This window comes from Gymnoscopelus microlampas (assembly GCF_963454915.1).
Source record: "Gymnoscopelus microlampas genome assembly, chromosome: 10".
NCBI classification, from domain to species: domain Eukaryota; kingdom Metazoa; phylum Chordata; class Actinopteri; order Myctophiformes; family Myctophidae; genus Gymnoscopelus; species Gymnoscopelus microlampas.
The window spans coordinates 19,473,656-19,495,356 of NC_139947.1; the positions used below are offsets into that span (position 1 = coordinate 19,473,656).

General features: G+C 41.3%; 1 protein-coding gene across 2 annotated transcripts; it reads right to left on the minus strand.

The window, feature by feature from the left end:
* Nucleotides 1-6,097: 6,097 nt before the first annotated feature.
* Nucleotides 6,098-20,466, minus strand: LOC311053052 (SRSF protein kinase 3). Of its 2 annotated transcripts, XM_084068428.1 has the most exons (14): nt 20,346-20,436; nt 20,071-20,197; nt 18,984-19,075; nt 16,035-16,141; nt 13,113-13,221; nt 12,630-12,717; nt 11,893-11,980; nt 11,222-11,328; nt 10,576-10,732; nt 9,638-9,714; nt 9,021-9,128; nt 8,351-8,420; nt 8,072-8,164; nt 6,098-7,440 (listed from the first exon to the last, which is right to left on the minus strand). In XM_084068428.1, exons 3-14 carry the CDS (start codon nt 19,040-19,042, stop codon nt 7,256-7,258), a joined length of 1,248 nt encoding a protein of 415 aa, XP_083924554.1. In that variant the 5' UTR covers nt 19,043-19,075; nt 20,071-20,197; nt 20,346-20,436; the 3' UTR covers nt 6,098-7,255. The 2 variants fall into 2 exon arrangements, with proteins under 2 accessions (XP_083924554.1, XP_083924553.1); XM_084068427.1 differs by having other exon boundaries at nt 20,071-20,466.
* Nucleotides 20,467-21,701: the final 1,235 nt, after the last annotated feature.

The following is a 21,701-nucleotide window of genomic DNA, read 5'->3' on the forward strand; positions in this document are numbered from 1 at the left end:
ATGGAATTTCTACCTGGGCCGGTGAAAAACATGGCAGTGACGGTTACCCTGATCTCCCGAGGGAAATTCAGCACTGCAACATGAAGCACAGGACAGATACAGGAAGGGGTAAGGAAATGTACATCTAAGCATATATATTGTATTAACATACTTTACACAGATTGGTTCAAATGTTTTATTCATCAAAATAAGTACCGGATTGCAGCTTTAATATCACACTGCTGTAGGCCATCATTTATTCATCAGCAGCAGCGAGAGAAGAGCCTCTGCCCTTCACATCCTCAGCCTGTCAAAACAGTGTGTGTGTGTGTGTGTGTGTGTGTGTGTGTGTGTGTGTGTGTGTGTGTGTGTGTGTGTGTGTGTGTGTGTGTGTGTGTGTGTGTGTGTGTGTGTGTGTGTGTGTGTGTGTGTGGTCCTCACTGAACCGAAGACCTCCTACCACACTTGGCACGTGCGTCCCTTCATTTATTTATTGACAACCACACCTACCACAGTCAAACCAGCAGCACACGCTTAGTCAGCTTTGTTTAGCAGCCGCACCAAAGAAGAATTAGATGACAGTACCATGCAGTAGCAGTGGTGTGAAGTAACTAAGTACATTTACTCAAGTACTGTACTTTCAAGTATAATTTCAAGGTACTTTTACTTTACTTGAGTATTTCAATTTCTTGATACTTTATACCAATCCACTTCATCTCAGAGGCAATAAGCCATAAACCTCTTGCATCTTGGGTATTTTGACATGATAATTATTTAACTTATTATAACCATAAATCATATCTACTGAGAAATAACAAAATCAACACATTCACATACCAACGGCAAAAGCAACCTCACTCATTAAGAGCTGGGAATCCAACCTTCCTATTCCCAAGTGGTCGCTCTACCTCCTGAGCCACTGTCACTTTGTTGCACAGCACAGCAAACATGTGACTATGACTACTTTTTTAGAATTCCCAGAAGCAAAGATTTGAGTTGAAAATGTTCGCTTTATAAAACATATATCAAATATTTGCACAAATGTTCAAGATTTTTTTAATAAATAGCAGATCTACAGGCTCATAGTGCGCTATGAGCTTGTATATCTGCTATTTTTTAATAGCCAAAGTATAAAATAATGGTTTAAGTGGTTAAAATCTAAAATGACAGATGCTTTCCCGGTCTTAATGGGTTAGGAAAGACAAAAAGACTCGTGAGTTGTGAACCATAAAAATGTTTGGGAAACAGTAGATTGGGTACTGTCCAGGGTACTGTCCAGTACAACCACAGTTCTGTCCTATTGCCAGTGTCTTGGCTTGTTTATTGAGGTTTTGTCACACTTTAAAGTCAGGTTTTGGCCACATATTTCAGTGTTTTTTCCTAAATTTCTACAGGCTGACAGGCTAAACATATGGACAACGTAGCAATAAAATATGTACCACATCTTCACCACACCATAATGTTGTTGTTATAAGGAGGTAGTATAGCTGTTTTGCGCTATATGAACTGTAGCATATGACAAAAACACAGAAGGTACTATGTACTATAACACTTTACAAACCACAACATTCCAGGCATTTGGAGGCACTTCTCCACAAGTCAGCAATCAGTTATGTTATAGATTCATGTAAAACTCTGTTTAGATTTTAATACTCAGTCCACAGTATGTAAGTTTGAATGTACCTGTGTGTGGGTGGACATGTGTATGCACATGATGTGCTATGCACATGTGTGTGTACCGTATGCACATGCATGTGTGCAGGTAACTCTATGCAGTAGAGAGTCACTATCATGGTCAGTATCATGGTCAGTATCATGGTCAGTATCTTGTCAGTGTCATGGTCAGTGTCATGGTCAGTATCATGGTCAGTATCATGTCAGTGTCATGGTCAGTATCATGGTCAGTATCATGGTCAGTATCTTGTCAGTATCATGGTCAGTGTCATGGTCAGTATCATGGTCAGTATCATGTCAGTATCATTGTCAGTATCATGTCAGTATCATGGTCGCTACGGCCCGCTCATCGACCTTTGGACTTCGACCATATTTGTCAACATTTGTCAACATTTATTTCCCTTGGTTTGCTTTATTTACATTTACTTGTTTAGTTCTGTAGCTCTGTGTTTTGCATGTTCTAGGTCTGAGTGCTGTTAGGCACCAAAATGTGGTGCCCAAATGCGGAAGTAGAGTGTATACTTCCGGGGGAGCATGCCTTGGCTACTGGTCGATAAGTCCCAGGGCCAAGTGGGGATTCGGTCTTGGTTCAGTGCCCAGGTTCAAATCCCTTTTATGACACAAAACGTATGGGTTGCAGCTTTAAAACTGCTTTCATGTTCTACCCAGGATTCAGTCCCCCACACGAGCGCCAACATTTCTACAACTGAGCTACTCTATAAGGGAAAGGGATTTTTTACTTTGATGCTCCCTCTTGTCAACCAGCAGTGGTCCTACAGACTACAACCACAGTTGTGATAGTTGTATTGCATTGTATTGCATTAACATACTCTACCATACAGATTTGTGAAAATATTCTTTACTGTACGTGTGTGCTGTTGCGCTTGTGATGGACTGAATGTGTAATGACAGGGAGAGAGACTGAAGGAGAGCAAACAGAAGAAAGCAACTGATGACAGTTGAATATGACATTGAGATAGACAGAGGTGGAGAAAAGAGAAAACCGGTAATAGCTACCCCCCCCCTCCAAAAAAAAACACCACAATACGGAATGACAGAACCCACAGGAAAACCAACTGACGGCAATTTTAGCACTTTCAACATCTCGCCCACATGCGGCAGCCTGAAGCCAAGTGTAATATTTAAACGGACGCATGTGGATACACAGCCAAACTCCAAACACACCGTTTCTCCCAAACAAAAGGAGGATGGTTCGGTTTGGCCTAAATGACAAACGTAAACTACTGCTATGATCGAATCCACTTTTGTGATTTTTTTTTTTAGCAATCTGGTGAGTCGTCCTCTGCCCAGTAGATGTGTGAGTATAAATAGAGTGTCCTGGGACATCACAAATGACTTTTAACTAGGCATTCACGATGGCACTAGCACTGCTGGAGCTAGCTTACAACTTCATATAGAAACTTTGAAGATACAACTCTTTTTCCACATTATTTGAAGACACGTACCACAAAGTGTGGAAAAAAAGTTTATTTTTATTTTTAACATCTGATATTTTTTGTTCCTCTTTTACACTTTAGTTCATTTCAGAGCCAGGTGGATTGTGCGAAGCAATGTTGTGTCCAACCAGGAAGCTGTGGTGGCCAAAGTCGTTGGTATTCGTGATATGTTTGACTGTCGTCTTAATGTCAAACGACAGATGCACAGAAGCCTCGGTGTACCAGGTTGGAGGTAAGAGATTTTTTTCCCACTCACCTTAACATAATGTCTATATCACACATACTGTATGCACGCAGGCCTGAACATTAGCCCTTTCACATTTGGTACTGTATGTAGCCTATACTTTGATGCTAATACTTTTGAATGCAGGACTTAGGCCTTCTTGTAACTTGCTACTTTTTCTTGAAAAATTGCAGCAATCTGAGTACTTCTTGTCTTTCTCCCTCTGATACCATTTCTTTCTCTAATACCCCCTTCAACACACGCACGCACGCACGCACACACACACACACACACACACACACACACACACACACACACACACACACACACACACACACACACACACACACACACACACACACACACACACACACACACACACACACACACACACACACACACACACACACACACACACACACACACACACACACACAAACCTGTGAACACACAGCAACATATTAATTAAATCCTCCACACATTTCAAGCCATATAAGAGCGGCAGGTAGGCATAAATTGTGCGTGTCTAAATGGGTCCATTCACTGACACATAGTTCCTGCCCCGGGGGCAGATAAAGCAACGCTTGTATGGTGACTTATAATGCCTCTAGCTGTTAAAACCACTCACCCTGTCTGACCAGCGACCTGGGACCTGTTCGTGGAGTGCTCTGACCAGGCCAGAGGGCTTTTCAGAAGAGATCTGTGTAGTGCAACGAAGCCCTCTCACAGTGATGGGCCCCGTGACGCTATAGTTCCTCTTGCCCCCAGGGACGAGAGGAAGCCAGCTCTGAGAAAAGTTTTAAAAATAAAATTCTACGCTTGGAGTGGAGAGTGGAACAGAGACGTGACTGTACTGTAGTAGATTTTGCTGTTAAATATGCTGACATCTCTAAGGTTTAGTTTATGTTTTCTGGCAGAAGGAGAGACATTTTCACTGTGTCTGTGAAAAGTTGAGGTACACTTGATGTAAGTTCCTTACTGTAACTTGAAGCAGATTTCCACTGTGTAGAGGAGAGGAGAGGAGAGGGCAAGGCAAGGCAAGGCAAGGCAAGGCAAGGCAAGGCAAAGGAAAGGAAAGGAATAAATAATAGAAAATATTTAAAAAGTGCAAAATTAATGTATCATTTTGTTTTTCTTTACAGGTATCTGTTCACATAAAGACAAGTACTACAAGCCAGGAGAGTCCTTCTGGAGAGACTGTGATAAGTGCTTCTGTCACCAGTTTGGTTCCTTCTGTTTAGCGTGAGTACACATTAATTGTATTCTATTATGTTGCAGTCCATCCTATAGTAACCGGCATCCATTCATTAACTGTTTCTCCTCTCCTCTCCTCTCCTCTCCAGGCCAATGAAGCCCACCTCATGGCCCAGGAAGTGCCGCAGGCTGAGGACAGATTGTGGTTACAGGGTGGTGTACAAGGACAACCCTTTGCTGGAGTGTAGAGCCTACAGCTGGATCGGATGACGCTCCCCTTATACATTTCAAATAGGCATTTGGTCTGTGTATTATTACCTGCGATTTGATCCCGCTCTTCCAACACAGAATCCCTGCTCGGCCAGGGGAGATATTGCGCTAATGAGCTTCAGGCAGTATACTTGTCAACCATTAGGTAACCATTAGTGAGACCACCTCCAACTACTGCAGAAGTACAGTACCAGTTATATTGTATTAACATACTGTACTATAGAGATTGACCATTGATATAAATTCTGGATTGCATGTACTGTAGGAATATTTGATATGGAAGTTAGCTAATAATGATACGGACTCTGACCTAAAACTCGGCTACAAATTCATTGTTCGGTTCAGTTTCTGATTACGGTTCAGTTTTATAGGTTGAATTATTTTGTCCCATATTCATAATCTGTACAAGATGGCCACCCCAGGCCAGACATTTTTGTATATATTCTTTAATGGATTATTTCTTTTTTGATGGAAATGTGGTTTATTTTTCTATGTTTTATATGTATTTCTTGAGAAGGACGTAGAGGTTCCATGTGTACGAAATGTGGTATACAAAACCTGACTTAAATTTAATGTACAATAATATGTATCATACACAATACATAAATTATAACACTATTATAAACATGGTCTTTCTTTATCTATTTCTTTACACACATTTCTATAGCCTTAAGACATATGAAGATTTTGATATTATGCATGATTACATTGTGTATACAATCAAACAGTGCTTACAATTTTCGGTCATAGGATGGAGTATAAATTAAGCATTACACAGTAGCCCTCAACATATTGTCTTATTCCGCCCAATGGAGCATCCTGAGTCTGGTGAGCTGTGTATTTGTGAATAATTCAAAGGTTTTGCTAGTAAAGTGCATCATGTAGCACTGCTACTCTTCTTCTGAACACAGTAGTTTGTTGGTTTACATTCGCATGCAGTCCTCCATGCTACTTACTCCAGCTTTAGTTTACATGAGTTCATTCTGATAATCATCATCCTATGTGATCTAAAATGCGAGCGCTAAAGGGCCTTGCGAAGTGAATAAAAATGTCACACACTTATCCAGCAAGTGTTTGGTAACGTGTAGAACAACTTTTCAAATCTGTAGGGAGTCTGAATATTTTATATACTATAGGTGCATTAAAATTTCAAGAACAAGCAAAGAAGGAAAAAGCTTCTATTTGACTTTAAAGGAAGTGTTTTTTTTATAACCCATGAGCTGGATTTACGGGAAACACCACTTACTGTATGAGTTATGGCTGGGTTAATGTTCCAGCTAGTCTCAAAGAGGCACAAAGACACAGGAAAATACACATTTTATATATATATAAAAAATTACACTGATGAACCGCAATTTCCGCAAAGGTCTATGTCTACATCAACTTGTCCTTTCTGAGACTTGACAGCAGGCAAAATCTCTAACAGAAAGCATCTTCGGTAATGACGAAAGTTTGCATGCTGCACCTTGCCTGATTTTGCTTAAGTGCACAAAATGGAACTAACAATAAGGAATAGCACCTATATAATAATGAACATTCTTCACTATTCCATTTTCCATGATTCCATTTACTTGCATCAATTCATGAACAGTAAGATAGAAAATGTTCAACACTACTTATGGCCTAATAATCGTAATGAATAACAAAATAGAGCATTCATTTTCATTTAATTTTTCATAGAAACTATTGGGCCTCAAGGAATTATCTTACAAACTACGCTAACGTTGCCTCAAGAAATTTATGTAACACCCCATTTTTAAACTCAGGTCTCCCTCGTGGGAAACCTTGAATTAAACAGCCTGGGATAAAAGGCAAGGGTCAAGTAATTATGGCCATGCCTTGCAAAAGGTTTGGTTAATTGTTTCCAGTTCCTGTTATTTCAAGAATGAAATGATACACATTTATCTTTTATAAACAGGGTCATAGGTTCATATGGAAATCTGCAGGAATCACTATCCAGGAATATCTGCTGACTGGGACTAAAATGTCTACATTGGAGGTTCATAGAGCCATAGTGGAGGGTTAGTTATCACATTATCAGGCTTCAGGTTGCGTCCAGAACTTTGACTGCATGGCAAGATATCATTTTACACAGTGAAATCCTCAGTGTTCATTCATGCATTAGTAACTCTGAGAGCATACAAAGGACCCTTATCGGGTCCATTATTTGGTTACATTTGTACACTCTCAGAGATAAATTAAAGGTGATAGTGATAACATTTTTATGTAAAAAATAATAAAAAGGAAATAATATATCCAGATTTTTCAAAAAGGTGCAAAATAAAAGTATAGCACATTGTTTGTCATGTGAGCAAAACGAGTGCTTCCTTTCCCCTATCTCCGTCAAACACAGGCCATTTCAAATGAAGTCTTCCCCAGCCATCGTTGGAAAAAACAATATCACATGAAGTAGAACTAGAGGCATGTACTGGCACTAGATGTGTTTGGGGTCAGGTTCTCAAGAGGCCAGCCAGGGGTGCTTGAGGCACTGTGCAGCCGTGGGTCTCCTCCCTGGATAGAAGTTCAACATGCGCTGCAGGAGGTCTGAGAACATAGACGCCTCTTCCAACAGGAAGTGGTATTTTTCCACCAGGATGTCATAAAGGCCCCAGGGCTGCAGTGGGCCGACACGTTGAAGGTCACCTGGATAGAAACAACGGGACAGAGATTTAAAGAGTTACTGCTATCGTTACAGTCAGCACTACTGCACTGCAAAATTGTTCAATTATTTAACTCTGTGTAAAAGTGTACTCTTACAAGTACAAGCATTTCACTGCCAGTTTGAAGAAGCAAGTAGATGTATCTGGAATAACTAACACATTCTACTTGTCATAAATGTCTCTAAAATACCATTACATTATGCAATGGTGTGGTTTGGGCGTTACATTAATAAGCACAGCACCTATTGTTGCAGGTCTTACGGGTCGACTCCGGCTGATGAACTGTGTTGCATGTGTTATTGACCTGACCTGTGCCGTTTCCACTCTAAACCCTCAGCTTCTCTCTACACTTCCCTTTCTAAATTAAGCAAAACATTTAATAACTAGAAATAGCCTACAGCAACACGATTGTATGCCTCTGCTTACCAGTTGCATGTTTATAACCTTGTCTGTCCAGGCACATATTATGTCTCAAAGTCATATATAAGACTCTGAAGGAATTTAATATACTGTACATGTTTTGTGAGGTCCCTGAGCCACGTACCGGCGCTGTCTGACAGCGGAAGCATAAAAATCACCTTGAAAATAAAAATGTCCAAATGCTGTACACCCACCTCTGCGATTGAAATATTCTGCCGAATATTTCCCTGACAAGGCAACAGCTGGTGGGATTTTACCCAGAAGTTCCATGATGCGGGCTATGTGATCTGAGGTCAGATGAATGAGAACACACACACACACACACACACACACACACACACACACACACACATTACCATAGCACAGCATCAGCAAGTACAATGGAGTCTCAATACACCCGCAGTGTAATCTCATTTAATCCTGTGTCAATATTTGTCACGCCGTCGGCAGACTGTCTTATACAGAACCAGTACCTTCCTCCAGGGAGAAGTTCTTGCCGGCTTTGGGTTCAAACAGAGAGTCTCCAGTGACCAGCTCAAATGCCTGAGGGTGAGCAGAAGGGAAGAAATGAAGGCCGGGTAAGATGGTGTAAAGTCTCTCCTCAACCCAGACAGAGCAACGGCTCACTGTTCTTTTAAAGATGCAATCCGTAACATTTATGTCATAGCTGGGACTCAAACCAGGGTCTTCAGCATGAGCACTGAAACGTATGCTGCTGAGCTTAGACAGAAGCTCTGTTTAGCAGGGGAGAAATACAATTTTGAGCAGCATTCAATATCTTGTGTCAACGGTGTCCTAGCCGACACCAGGGTCTACATTTCTCAATACAGACCACCACAGTTGTGTTATTAGCATACTCTATCAAACAGATTGGTTGAAATAAAGTTGTATTCACTAAAACAAGTTATGGATTACAACTTTAATGAAGTGAAAACTTCAAAGACAAATACATACTACAATATGGTCACACACCTACACTTACAAATTCAAAGGCAATGTGAATGAGTGAATCTCGCAAACCACTGGACTGATCGGCATCAAACATTTTTCACTACAGTAATATGAAAATATATGTTTTTTTGTGAATCCGGTTACAATATGAGGACATGTTTTGTTCAGATTCCAGTTGTGCTCCTCACTCACCATGCAGGCTACACTCCAGATGTCAGCGGGCGGCCCGTACTCTGAACCCAGCAGAACCTCTAGAGAGCGATACTGGCGCGTCTGGATCTCCTCACTGAAATGTTTGTACTGAGAAAGACATGAGACAGAGAAAGGGAGAGAAAACAAGGAGAGAGTCAAAGACAGATGGAAAGAGGGCAAGAGGGAAATATAGAGGGAAATATAGAGAGACACACACAGAGAGAGAGAGAGAGAGAGAGAGAGAGAGAGAGAGAGAGAGAGAGAGAGAGCAGAGAATAATGATAACTGCATTCATCATTGTGTTCTTGTCTTATCATTGTTCAACTTTTGGTTTGACTTAAAAAGTTTGTACATCAGGCCATGTGCATTAGACCCTCATTTGATACAATGTTTTATCTCTGGGACCCCAATCTATACAGTAAAATCTGTGTTAATTTAAATCAGAGATCAATACTATCAATCATCTACTGTAGCTGGGGACCCCCTCGAACCCCCTCAAGGACCCCTGAGGGGGGGGGGTCCCGGCGGACCCCATGTGAGAAGCAGTGCTTTGCAGCCATGCGGGAGGAGCATGTAATAAGGAGGACATGTGCACCAACACATGTGTGAACACTGACCACCCAGCAGGAACTGCCCAGGTCAGCGATCTTCACTGGAATCTGCTTCAAGCTGAGCGCATCCACCTGGGTCCTCTCTAAAAGACACAGCAAGCCACTGTTCACTCACTGTAATACCATCTTACTGTCTGTGGGGACCATGTTCTTTCCTCCAATATCATACATAATGTGAGAACTGGGAGCTCACAGCAGTTAAGATTCATTCCATTTCATGCTAGTTGTTTCTCACTTTTTTCTTCATGACTTCAACGGCAAATATATATAGCTTTCTATTCAATAACAGTTGTGCTAGCCACGTTTTTTTTAAGGTTTTGCTTAACACTTTACAGATCAGCAGGTTCACACAAAGTGTGTCAATGTTTCAGAGTATCCTAAGGGTACTCACAACCTCATTTGATTAACACTGTCCTGCTCAAGTTCAAGTTCTGTTACAGTACTTGACTTCAATATTACTCAAGTAGAAGTAAGTTTAATTATGATGAAGCATGTTAATTATTGGTATTTTTGCACTCAACCCTTTACATGCTGTTGTTTGTCTTATATAGCCTATTGTTGCCTCTTTCATGGTGTGTGGGGCACCGAAGTGTGATAAGCTGGTAGCCCCCCTCTCTTCATTGTTGCAGTCACCCATCCTGTAGACAGTAGCGTACTCTTTCCCTTTCTTATTAGGTTTTTGATTGAGTATTATATGGTTTTAAACGATATGCAATAAAGTGATTTATTGCGTATCGTGATTTTTTTCCCTTGATGTTTAATAAAACATTGTAATCTTGGAGAGAAATCCTTGTCTCAGTCCATTATTTATGGTCACATGCATTTGTATTAAGGATCTGATCTTTTAGCTGAGTTGAGTATTTAAAGGTAAGTCTGTAAGTTAAAACTTCTAAACTAAACCCGGGCCACCCCAGAGCCTGGCCACACATAGGTACACTCACTACCTGTGAACTTGGCATCCTTCCTGTTCAACAAGGAGCTACTGCCCCCCACTGGCTGTGTATGGGACTGCTCCACCTGGCACAACAGGATGTTCTCTGGTTTGATGTCTGTGTGGATGATCTTACACTGGGAGTGCAGGTAATCCAGTCCCTCCAAAACCTACAACATGCATGTATGGGAGGAACTTAGTCATGTTTTCACATCATAAGCAAATTGTGGCACACTTTTAAAAACCTGCAAAAAATACACACATTTAAATAACGTGTTACGACAAGATGGAGTCCATATTTTGAGCATGCCATCTCTTTAATGACAGTATATTTTTCAAAAGATTTCAAAGCGTTTTTAAAATGTGAAAAAGGCAGATCTACATTGCGACACATTGTGAGCTTCTAGATCAACTAGTTTCACTATTCTTGTCCTATGCCTTATTATGAGAAAGTATAAAATAAGGCTTAAATGGTTAACTTATTAATACAGACTGCAAGAAACTACAGTATGCATACTATGCTGATTGATCATACTGTATCTAATGCGGCTTAAGTTGAGACCAAGGTTTTGGGGTTTTCATTGATTCTTCTATAACTCTGCTTGATTTGATCTTCTCAAATGGTTAAATATTCTCTTAGTGTCCCTCTTAAACTTTACCTGAGTGAGTATTTGTTTGACCCAATGCCGCGACAGCCCCGGCTTTACAAAACACAGCCGGCAGTTTCTTAGGTCAGGACCCAGCAGCTCCAACACCAGACATACATCTACTGAAGTTAAGGTCATATTATTAGATTAGATTAATTATTATTAATTAATTAGTAGTCTTCGAACCATGCCGGGGTAGTTTTGACTTAAAATATTCAGAGATGGGTCAAATTGTCAAATTCATACCCAAAACTGGTTTTGAGGAAAACAGCCCCAATGTATATCATCTAAAATACATTTAAAATAGTCATGAGATGAGTATTTCCTCCCCAGGGGAGCTTGTGGCATTGTGTATGCTTACAAGCTGCCTTTCCAATGAGAAAGGACCTGTTAGTTCATTAACCTAAACCTTTATTTGGAAGCTTAAAAAAGAATGGACACATTACCTTTTTTGATTGATGCCTTTTTGAAGCAATTGCTGAATTACTGTTATAATTGCCACACACGCACGCACACACACACACACACACACACACACACACACACACACACACACACACACACACACACACACACACACACACACACACACACACACACACACACACACACACACACACACACACACACACACACAGCTCTAACTGTAGGTGTCAACCAGGTTCAGTCTTTAAAAAGGATACGGACTCCGTTGACCCCAACTAGCTTAAATTCATCTAACAGCTGGACAATCCTTCTGCTGGATGGATGACGAGCTGCAGGACCACTGACCTGAGGAGGAGGATGAGGAGGAGGGGGGGGGGGTTGACAGAGAGGATAATAGGATGAGAAAGGGGGAGATGGATGAATATGACAAAAGTTGGGGACAGCATGCAGGACAGAACGCAAGAGAGTGGGAGACGTGTTGCTAGGGTCGCTACCATCTTGCTGCTAACAAGGCGCATCCAAACCGTAGTCGATCTGAGATCTCCACATACAGTACCAATACATCAACAACACATAACTGCATTGCATAACCACATATGTATTACATCTGGTTATGCAATGCAGTTATTTTTTAAATACCAGAATTGATGCAACACAGTTTTAGTCCCTATATTGAATTTAGATGTCCCCAAACGTGTTGCCTATATTCCAAACAGGGTATTTCAATTGTAGGGAGACCACTTCACTGCAGATGTAATTATATTGTATATTGTGTTATTAATACTCTGTCATACAGTGAATAAAATGGACTTGGGTTTTAATCCGGGGTAGGACATTAGAGTTAACAGATTGCAGCTTTAAAATTATGTTTTATTCAAATTCCTTTAATCCCAAATAACTGTAGTGGAATTACAACAATACAGAACGATGAAGGTGGGAAATATTATTCAGTTGGATAGAAAGAGAGAGTCAGCAGGAGAGCAAAAGGACTTACACATCGCAGCAATGTTAGTTCATCTTGTCCAGCCAGTGTGAACTCTGGACCACTCTTCAACACCTTCACAGCAACACGCCTGCCCAATCTGCTCATATAGTGACATGCCCAACATAGGAACGCCAGGTTGAAAGTGGTCTATCTGTGGCTTTTGTAAATATTCAACCAAAGAAAACTACTATAGTCTAGGGACCCCAAAGAGTCCTTGAGGGGGTTCCCAGCAAAATGTGTAAGTTTAACCACTTTAACCCAATGTTGTAATTTGTCTATTAGAAAATAGCAGAGACAAACTCACAACGCGTTGTGATGTAGATCAGCTATTTTCAAAAGAACTGTCAAAAAAATGTATACATTTGAAAATGTTCAAAACCACAAATCTTCTCCCATCCCCATGAGAGAAGATTTCTCTACTAGCGCCTAATCTTTTTCAAATGGAGGTCCGTGGCATGGACATGTTTGTGGTCTTGAAATGATTAAACCAACCTGAGGTCCATGCAGAGCCAGACGGTGGAGAAGAAACCCCAGCCGAGCTTAGAGACAACCTGGTACCTCCTGTTGAAGATGTCTCCTATCTGGACAGGGTGGTACCCACCTGAGAGAAGAAAAACAAACACACTTTTTACTCTACCAAACAGCTCAATAAAAATCACTGGACTGTATCTGATTTGGATCAGGAGGTAGAGTGGTTGGCTGGGAATCAGAGAGCAGTATAGTTTGCGGTACCGGTTCGATCCTGGCTCATGAGTGAGGGGCAAGCCCTCTTGATTGATTGAATCTATGTGACTGGACTACATTTATATGAAGTTTGTCCAACCACTCAAAACTCTTTACAATGCATACCTCACATTTACCCATTCCCTCATGCTTAATTTATACCAAAATTAGATGATCTACAAGCTCACAACGGGTCACATGGCTGTGTGTTGTGAGCTTGGGGATCGGCCATTTTCGGTTCACGACATCTATGTATAATGGAATATAAATCAAGCTACAGACGGCAGAGGCAGAAATGCAAGACACAGACCTGCTTGGCAGGATCAGTTAGGAGTTCAGGAGTTCAGGCTGCTGAAGGACAGTTTTGTGTGCCATGTTCTGCTACACCTCCCTTTGACACCCCCACTAGGAAACCTGATCCGGGTTACGGCACCAATGTAACGCCCGGGATTTCCCGGGTCTCCTGGGAAGGGACACTAAAGCCAAACATCTTAACCACCAGCCTAAGAGGGAATCCCCTCTCGAACCAGGGGAGATATTAGGCTTTTGGAGTTCAGGCAGAGGCTCTGAGTCTGAGCTACTCTTCTACACATCACAGGACACACATTCTCACCGTCTGCAAATAAAAACCTTAGCAGATTTGAAACAAGCCATTGCGGCTTTTATGAGCGATCTATTTTAGTTGACCGTGGATTGTAAACTTTACTTCCATGTGCTTTTTCTCTGCAACCTTCTAAATAAAGTATTCAATCAATCAATCAAAGCAATGGGGTACGTGCAAAAAAAATGAAAGGGAGGGGGCGTAATTTCAGATTTATATAAGCCATGTATGTCTATATCAATGCTAAATGCACTTGTTTATATATAAGGTATTTACAAACAAGCATGATTATTTACAGAATTTTGTTTTATTTTGTTTGTCCTTTTATTTTGTTTGTTTCTGTCCTCGTCCTCATTCAGGGCTCTGACAGCTGTGAGGAAAAACTCTTTCTGAGCCATCGGCTGAGAACATATCAGACGCTTGCTAGTTCTCATACTAATAAATGGCGCTGGCTTGTAGGACTGCTTTATAAGAGCTCATATTTCTATATCACACAAAAGGGTAGAGCCAGGTGCTTGATTTTGCGATCCAAGGTTGATCCCGATTTAGGAGAGACCTATAGCCCTAGTTTGAAAAACATTTTCACAAGTTCACAACTTGATGCAACACAATTTTCATAATAATGACACGCCCAAAATAGAGATGGCATGCTGAAAGTGGTTAAAATGTGGACACATCGACTGCATAATTGCAATACCGATGTTAACAAAAGACAGATGGGTCTGACTCTACAAGAGGAAGTGATGTTGTAGGCTACAGAAGGCCTATGCACAGCCGTGATTTGGTAGTATAGGCACAAGGCTGAAGATAATCACAGCCGTGCTGATAAGACAGTACAACGACACAATCTCAAGTGTACACACACACACACACACACACACACACACACACACAAAATGGAGGAATGCAGGGGCTACATATTGAATTAGTTTTCTGTCTCGGATAGCAACCAAAACAATGGACTATTTAAAATGAATGGGTATATGATATAGGCAAGGGTTACAGTGCTGTTGGAAAGGAAAAGGAGAACCGATAATATATATATATGAGAGAGAGAGAGAGAGAGAGAGAGAGAGAGAGAGAGAGAGAGAGAGAGAGAGAGAGAGGGTGAGAGACACATCAGAACAGTGTGAAATAGATGATGGATCAGACATGCATGCAGAGCACGTGCCATAGGGCCTCACTCAGGAAATTTTCAAACCACAACCATGTTCACTGGATGCTCAAAAGCTTTGTTGCCCAGAAGCCCCCAGGGGGCATAATCCGTCAGGGGGCTCACAGTTGGGAAAGTTTGAGTAAGTGTTTTCTACCGCAGTGCAGGGGTTCCCAAACTTTTTCACCACAAGACCCAAAATAGAAATTTGGTGTCTCCCCGAGACCCACACTTACAAAAATGCATTATAAATTAACCACTTAGGCCCTGTTTAAAATATAACTTCTTTTAATGATTACCAGTAATTTATTTTATTTCAGAAATTCTTTTGAAAAATGTTTTGTCTTTTTTAACTCTAGCACTATTTTCAGGCCGTTACATGGCCTTCAAATCTAGTCCTTTATTGCGCTGATCATAGCAGTCACCGAGTTATGGCCATTTGAAGTGTCAAACACTGCTGTACACTGCTGTACCCTTATGTGTGCTATTTATTTTCTTTGACTTTGTGTGTGATATTGTCTTGGCCGAGCCCTAAACAGTGTTTGTGCCAAGGTTGGTGTGGATCGGAGCAATGGTGCGCCTCTGGGGCCCGCGCATAGCCCCTGGTGTGACCATTCTCATGGCAGAGTCCTGAACAGTGTCTATGCCAAGTTTGGTGTGGATCGTCTGGATATTAAGTTTGTGACGTCCAACGTCCCACCATCCCCCGGCCCTCCGTCCACTGTCCACCCACCCTCTAGGCAATTTTAATATACATTCATGAAAATGTTTGGATTTTCTTTTTCTACTAATATATATTATATTTATTCAAAACCCATACAAATGGTCCCACGACCCAAAAATGGGTCCCCACTCCCCAACCATTGTTTGGGAAACAGTGTTGTACAGCAGAGGTTAACACAGAGGACAAAGAGGTGTCACATGAGGTGTTTGTTACCGGGGCAGTATTCTCCAGCGTCCTCACACTCCCGGCTGTCCTTGGGGTCCAGCTGTTCGTGACGTCCCAAGTCCTCCAAACCAGAAGATGATGACCCAGCTTCACCGCTGCAATGCACAGGCATGCGCGCGCACGCACACACACACACACACACACACACACACCTGTTGTATTATGGCCTTGTATGCTAATCTGGGTTTAAACAGTTTTTAACCTTATTTTAGGGATGTTATTACTTTAGTACTGTTATTTATGTATTGTTTTTATTGTGTATTATGGAGGCTCACCCCAAGTAGGTAGCTGATATATTGCACTTTTACCTTAGCGCTAGGTATACTCTTGGTTGCTTGTTTTTGCAGGAAATGCACTTAAAACTTCTGGTGATTAGTAGTTTTCGTTCCCTACCTATGTTGAATACACTTATTGTAAGTCGCTTTGGATAAAAGCGTCTGCTAAATGACTGTAATGTAATGTAATGTAATGTGTGTGTATGTGTATGTGTATGTGTATGTGTGTGCGTGGGCGTGTGCGTGTGCGTGTGTGTGTGTGTGTGGTGTCACTGGGGCCACAGGGCAGTTAAACTACTTTTAGACATTCCCACGGGACTTGACCCGCAGTGGAAACTTGTCGCAGGCCGCCAAGCTAAGAATGGCTCCGCGTCTGAAAACGGAAGTGGTCCCAGCATGATCTCACACCTAGTAAATCATTTTACAGTCTGCTCTAGCAACATCCCAGCTGCTCTGAAGGCATTGCCACTTTCAACCCGGTGTCCCTAAATGGGCTTGTCATTACAGGCCAAAATACTCATGCAGTGCATTGCATCTTGCTGCATTGTGAGATAATATATGTGAGCTTGTAGCTCGGCTATTTCCGGTATTCATCATGCAATGAAGTATATACTGTAGGGCTTAACTGGTTATGTGGGGCTGACTGGGAGGGACTTTGGTTTCACACAAGCCCAGTGTCGTGGCTAGAGGTATATACAGTGGCTTCAAAATAAACAGTGATGTAAGAAGTACTCAGGTATCTTACTGAGTAGGTAGAAGTAGCAATACCACAATGTAGAAATCTTACTTCCTCTTACTAATATCTTCCTATACTGTCCTATTATTATTTCTATTAATTTGTACTCGCCAGCAGATTTGAACCAGAAACACATATGTGTCACATTTGTTTCCGGGTTCACACACTGCTGGGCCAATCAAACGAAGCTACGGGAAAGTGATGCACAGAGTCTGTTGAGTTATTACCCGGGCCTGCAACATTTTCAAGGAATAATTATTAAGTGTGCCTGCCATGTTAATGGCAAGGGCACACTTGTTGAGATCCGCCAGATTTATTAATCCATAATATTTCACGCCGCAAAAGTTCGTCCGTCCGTACAGGCCGCACGGTTTACACTACCGCAACAATATATACATCAAAACGTGCGGCTTGGTCGGGAATCGTGTGCTCGGAAACGATTTTCCGTCACGCGTTACCATGGCGACGTTATTAGCAAAAAACCTCGAAACTCCGCCCCTTTTGGCCGCACGTACCGCGCAAAACGCTTCTCCTCCCACACGGTTTACTCGTTAGTCGCAATGTATATATCAAAACGTGCGGGACGACCGCCCCACTTACCGCATTACTTTTTTCGCCGTTTCGCGTTACCACGCCCACGTTATTAGCAAAAACATGTAGCCGCGCCCCCTTTCAGTCCCAAATTCAGACTCATTCTGACTTGACTTACTCTTCATCATCATCCTCCATTCACACCCATGTTAACCATCATCATCCTCACTCCCCCATTCACTCCCATGTTAACGGTTACGGGGAGGGGGGAAACCACCCAGAGACTCTAGGGCTCCTGCTATAATCCATGTGGCAGCTGTAACCACCAATGAGCTTTGTGTGTTGAAGCTCCGCCCCCTCTGCCTTCCTATTGGCCGAGCTTTAAATGGCCGTAACTTCTGTTTGCAGCATGGTACCGCCCCCAAACTTTGTCATGGACTTTATTTTTTTACAAACTTTTTTTTTTTCCAAATTTTTTTTTTTTCGACAATTTTTTTTTTTTTCTTAATTTTTTTTTCCGAACTTTTTTTTTTTCGATTTTTTTTTTTTTACACCAAAACACTTTTTGAAGGGTATGCAACTCGATGGTCCAACCCGGACTTGGACCTCTTCACTTCCGGTTTGAAAAGTGCCCAAAATGCTCTGAAACTTCGCCTACCCCCCCTAAATTGGGTTCTGCGAACACAACCGTCACAACAGGAAGTGGATTTATCACTTCCGGTTTTGAAAAGTGCCCAAAATGCTCCCAAACTTCGCCTACCCCCCCTACATGAGGGACTGCGAACAATTGTATAATTGGCACTTTTTGCGTCAGACCTTCAGAAGTGGGCGAAACAAGCACTCAAACCATGTATTCACTTCCGGTTTCTGAGCATTTCCCGAAATGCTCCCAAACTTTGCCTACCCCCCCTAAATGGGGGACTGCAAACAATAGTATAATGGCCACCTTTTGCGTCAGACCTTCAGAAGTGGGTGAAACAAGCACTCAAACTCATTTAAGTAATTGTTTATATATTTTTAAAAATTATTACATTTTTTTCAAATGTCGTTTTAGATGCTCATTTTTACTTTCAATTTTTCTGTTTTTTAATTTTCCTTTTTTGACTTTCCGTTTATTTTTTATTAAGATTTGAAAAAATATTTTGCTGTTTTTATCTTTACTTTTTTGGCCGCCCGAGGGGATAAAAATGCTACTCCTCCCACACGGTTGACACGACCCCGCCACTGTATACATCAAAACGTGCGGGACGACCGGCCCACTTACCGCATTACTTTTTACACCGTTTCGCGGTACCACGGCGACAAAACCCCCAGCCAACGCAGGCACACTTAAATTTTCGTAGGAAATTTCTTTCTAGTGTTTCATTGTTTCTTATTAGAAGGCATCATACTCACGGGTAATGCTGTGCTTTCACCTGGGCAGCGGTGTGAGTTGAGTGTAGATGGTAGCTCATGGTGGAGGAGCAGAGGTAGCCAGAACAGCACCGCTAAAGAGATGAACACATCACACAGAGACCATGAAGACACACTGACGGAAATTACCATCAAGTGTTTATGTGTGTGTGTGTGTGTGTGTGTGTGTGTGTGTGTGTGTGTGTGTGTGTGTGTGTGTGTGTGTGTGTGTGTGTGTGTGTGTGTGTGTGTGTGTGTGTGTGTGCGCGTGTGTGTATCTCGAAAACGATGGGGCGATCAACGTCAGATTAATTGTGCACGTGGCCAGTAGGCCACAGAGGTACGTCCATTATACTTTTTGAAATATATAACTTTAATTAATTTGATAATGGAAGTCAATGAGGCTCTGATCGGGCAGAAACCTTGGCCAAAATGTGTTCTCATGCATATGCGTCATAGCGTGTCATAGGAAACTGACGTCATGGATGACTGACCACATGATGTCCGAGATGCATGATTAGATGTTTCAGTTGAAAAAGTCATTTAGCGAGCAAGTGGCCTATCCTGCCGTTTGAGAGAGTTAGCACAAGGCCACAATGTAAACAGAGAGTAATTGAGGAAGAGAGAAGAGGGGAAGAGAGAAACATTAGGAGAAAGAGAGAGAATGGCACAGAAAGACATCACAATATTACCCTACCCATGGAGGGAAACAAGCATGCAATTAGGGGTGAAACAGTGAATCAAACTAATTCATTTAATCAAATGTAGATAATCGTAGATGAAAATGTAGATAATCGATAAAATAATAGATTTTCAAAAATAGCCGATCTACAAGCTCACAACATGTCGGAATTTGGTGTGTTGTGAGCTTGCAGAATTTCACATTTTTTGTGCAAAACTGTTGTACGGCTAAGTATAAAATTAAGTTGGTTAATCATACAAAAAAAACAATTTCATGCCAATTCATTGATTCTATAAAAAAATATATACAATTATAAAAAAAACTTGCTTCTCTATTATCGTATTTGATTCATCAAAAAGGTAATCAAAAGAATAATTGCTAATAAAATAATAGATAGTTACTGTATACCTGAAATGTATTTTGTGTGCAGGAGAGTGGTCTGTAGAGAACAGTCCAGTAAGGCTGGTTCTGTGGTAGCAGGTGTCCAGTAAGGCTGGTACAGTGGCACAGCAACAGGTATCCAGTGGGTCCTGGACTAAAGTCAGCAGGGGAGAGTTTAGCTCCAGTAAGAGAATGTCAGCCAGGTCTAAACATGGAAACACCTCCAAACACAGACTCCTAACTCACTGAGCCGCCTGTCAGCCTCGACATGTGTACACAAATAATTATATCTGGATAAACACCTCGCTCATTCTTTGTTTGTCTTGTCTGTCTCCCCTCTTGTCTGTCTGTCTGTCTGTCTGTCTGTCTCTCCTTCTTTACTGTGGGAAAAACGTCAGTCAGGGGTGAGAGAGGGCAGGCTGGGCAGCGTGTTGTTGAGTGAGGGTTATGGGGCCAGGTGGTATGGAGAAGGTTGGAGGGGTGAGTGCCCGGCGGGACCTTGACGCGCTGGGTTCTCTATGACCACTCCTGTCCTGTGAGGTAGGACCCCCTTTTACCAACACAGGGTATACAGTATCACAATCAACATCTTAAGCATAGAGTGTTCTATTTGCTATTTTTGGCAAGGCACTTCAAACTCGAACCTTCAGCTGTGCAGCTGTTCAGTGGCATGCAGTATAAGACTACAACTGCTCCGTGTTAATTTGTCCATTTGTAAATGACAGTGTACAAATGTAAACAGGTTCATTTGACAGTGGTGGAAAGTAAGTACATTTACTCAAGCACTGAATGAATTAATGAAATGAATGCATTTATTTGACCACATCAGCGGCGTGACATAATAACAAACACAATATCACAGAGGATAAAAACACAATAAAGTCCGAAGGCTTATTTCCATTGTGGTACTATACTTAAAGGTAGGGTAAGTGATATTTTTTGGCAATTTTTCTTTTTTTTTGTTAAAAAGGTGAAGTACTATATTCTGATAGTAATCATTGCTACAGAGTGTTTGTTCGGTCACAGGGGTCTCTCCAGCTCTTTAGTAAACAGAATATAGTACAATTTCTGGTAGGTGACAAACTAGCCAATCAGGAGAGAGCACTGAAAATGCATTTTATTATGTATTATGGAGCACCCCAACTAGTGCATGTACTTTTACATCCTTGTGACAATAAATTGTTGCCTTATAAAGTCAATGTGGTGTAGTAACAAAAATGTATATGCAAATGAATGGGAGACTCCTTTTACTGAACAAACACTCTATAGCAATGAGTACTACCAGAATATGGCTATTTAACTCTTATTTTAACCAAAGTAAATCACTTACCTTTAAGTGCCGGTACAATTTTGAGATGCTTTTACTTTCATTGATTTCAATTTAAAAAATGTCACTTTATACTTCTACTCCACTACATCTCAGAGGCAAATATTGTACTGTTTACTCCACTACAATTATTTGAACACTTTAGTTTAGTTTTGCAGATCTAGATATTTATTACAAAACATACTTTACCAATTACAAGTAAGACCTATGTTATACTCTGTCTATTTGAAAGTGCCCAATCTATAAGCTAAAAATGCGCCGCAACGCGTTATGAGCTTGTAGATACAGTAAAAACGTTTTTCTTTGGTTGATGCCAATACTTTTGTACTTT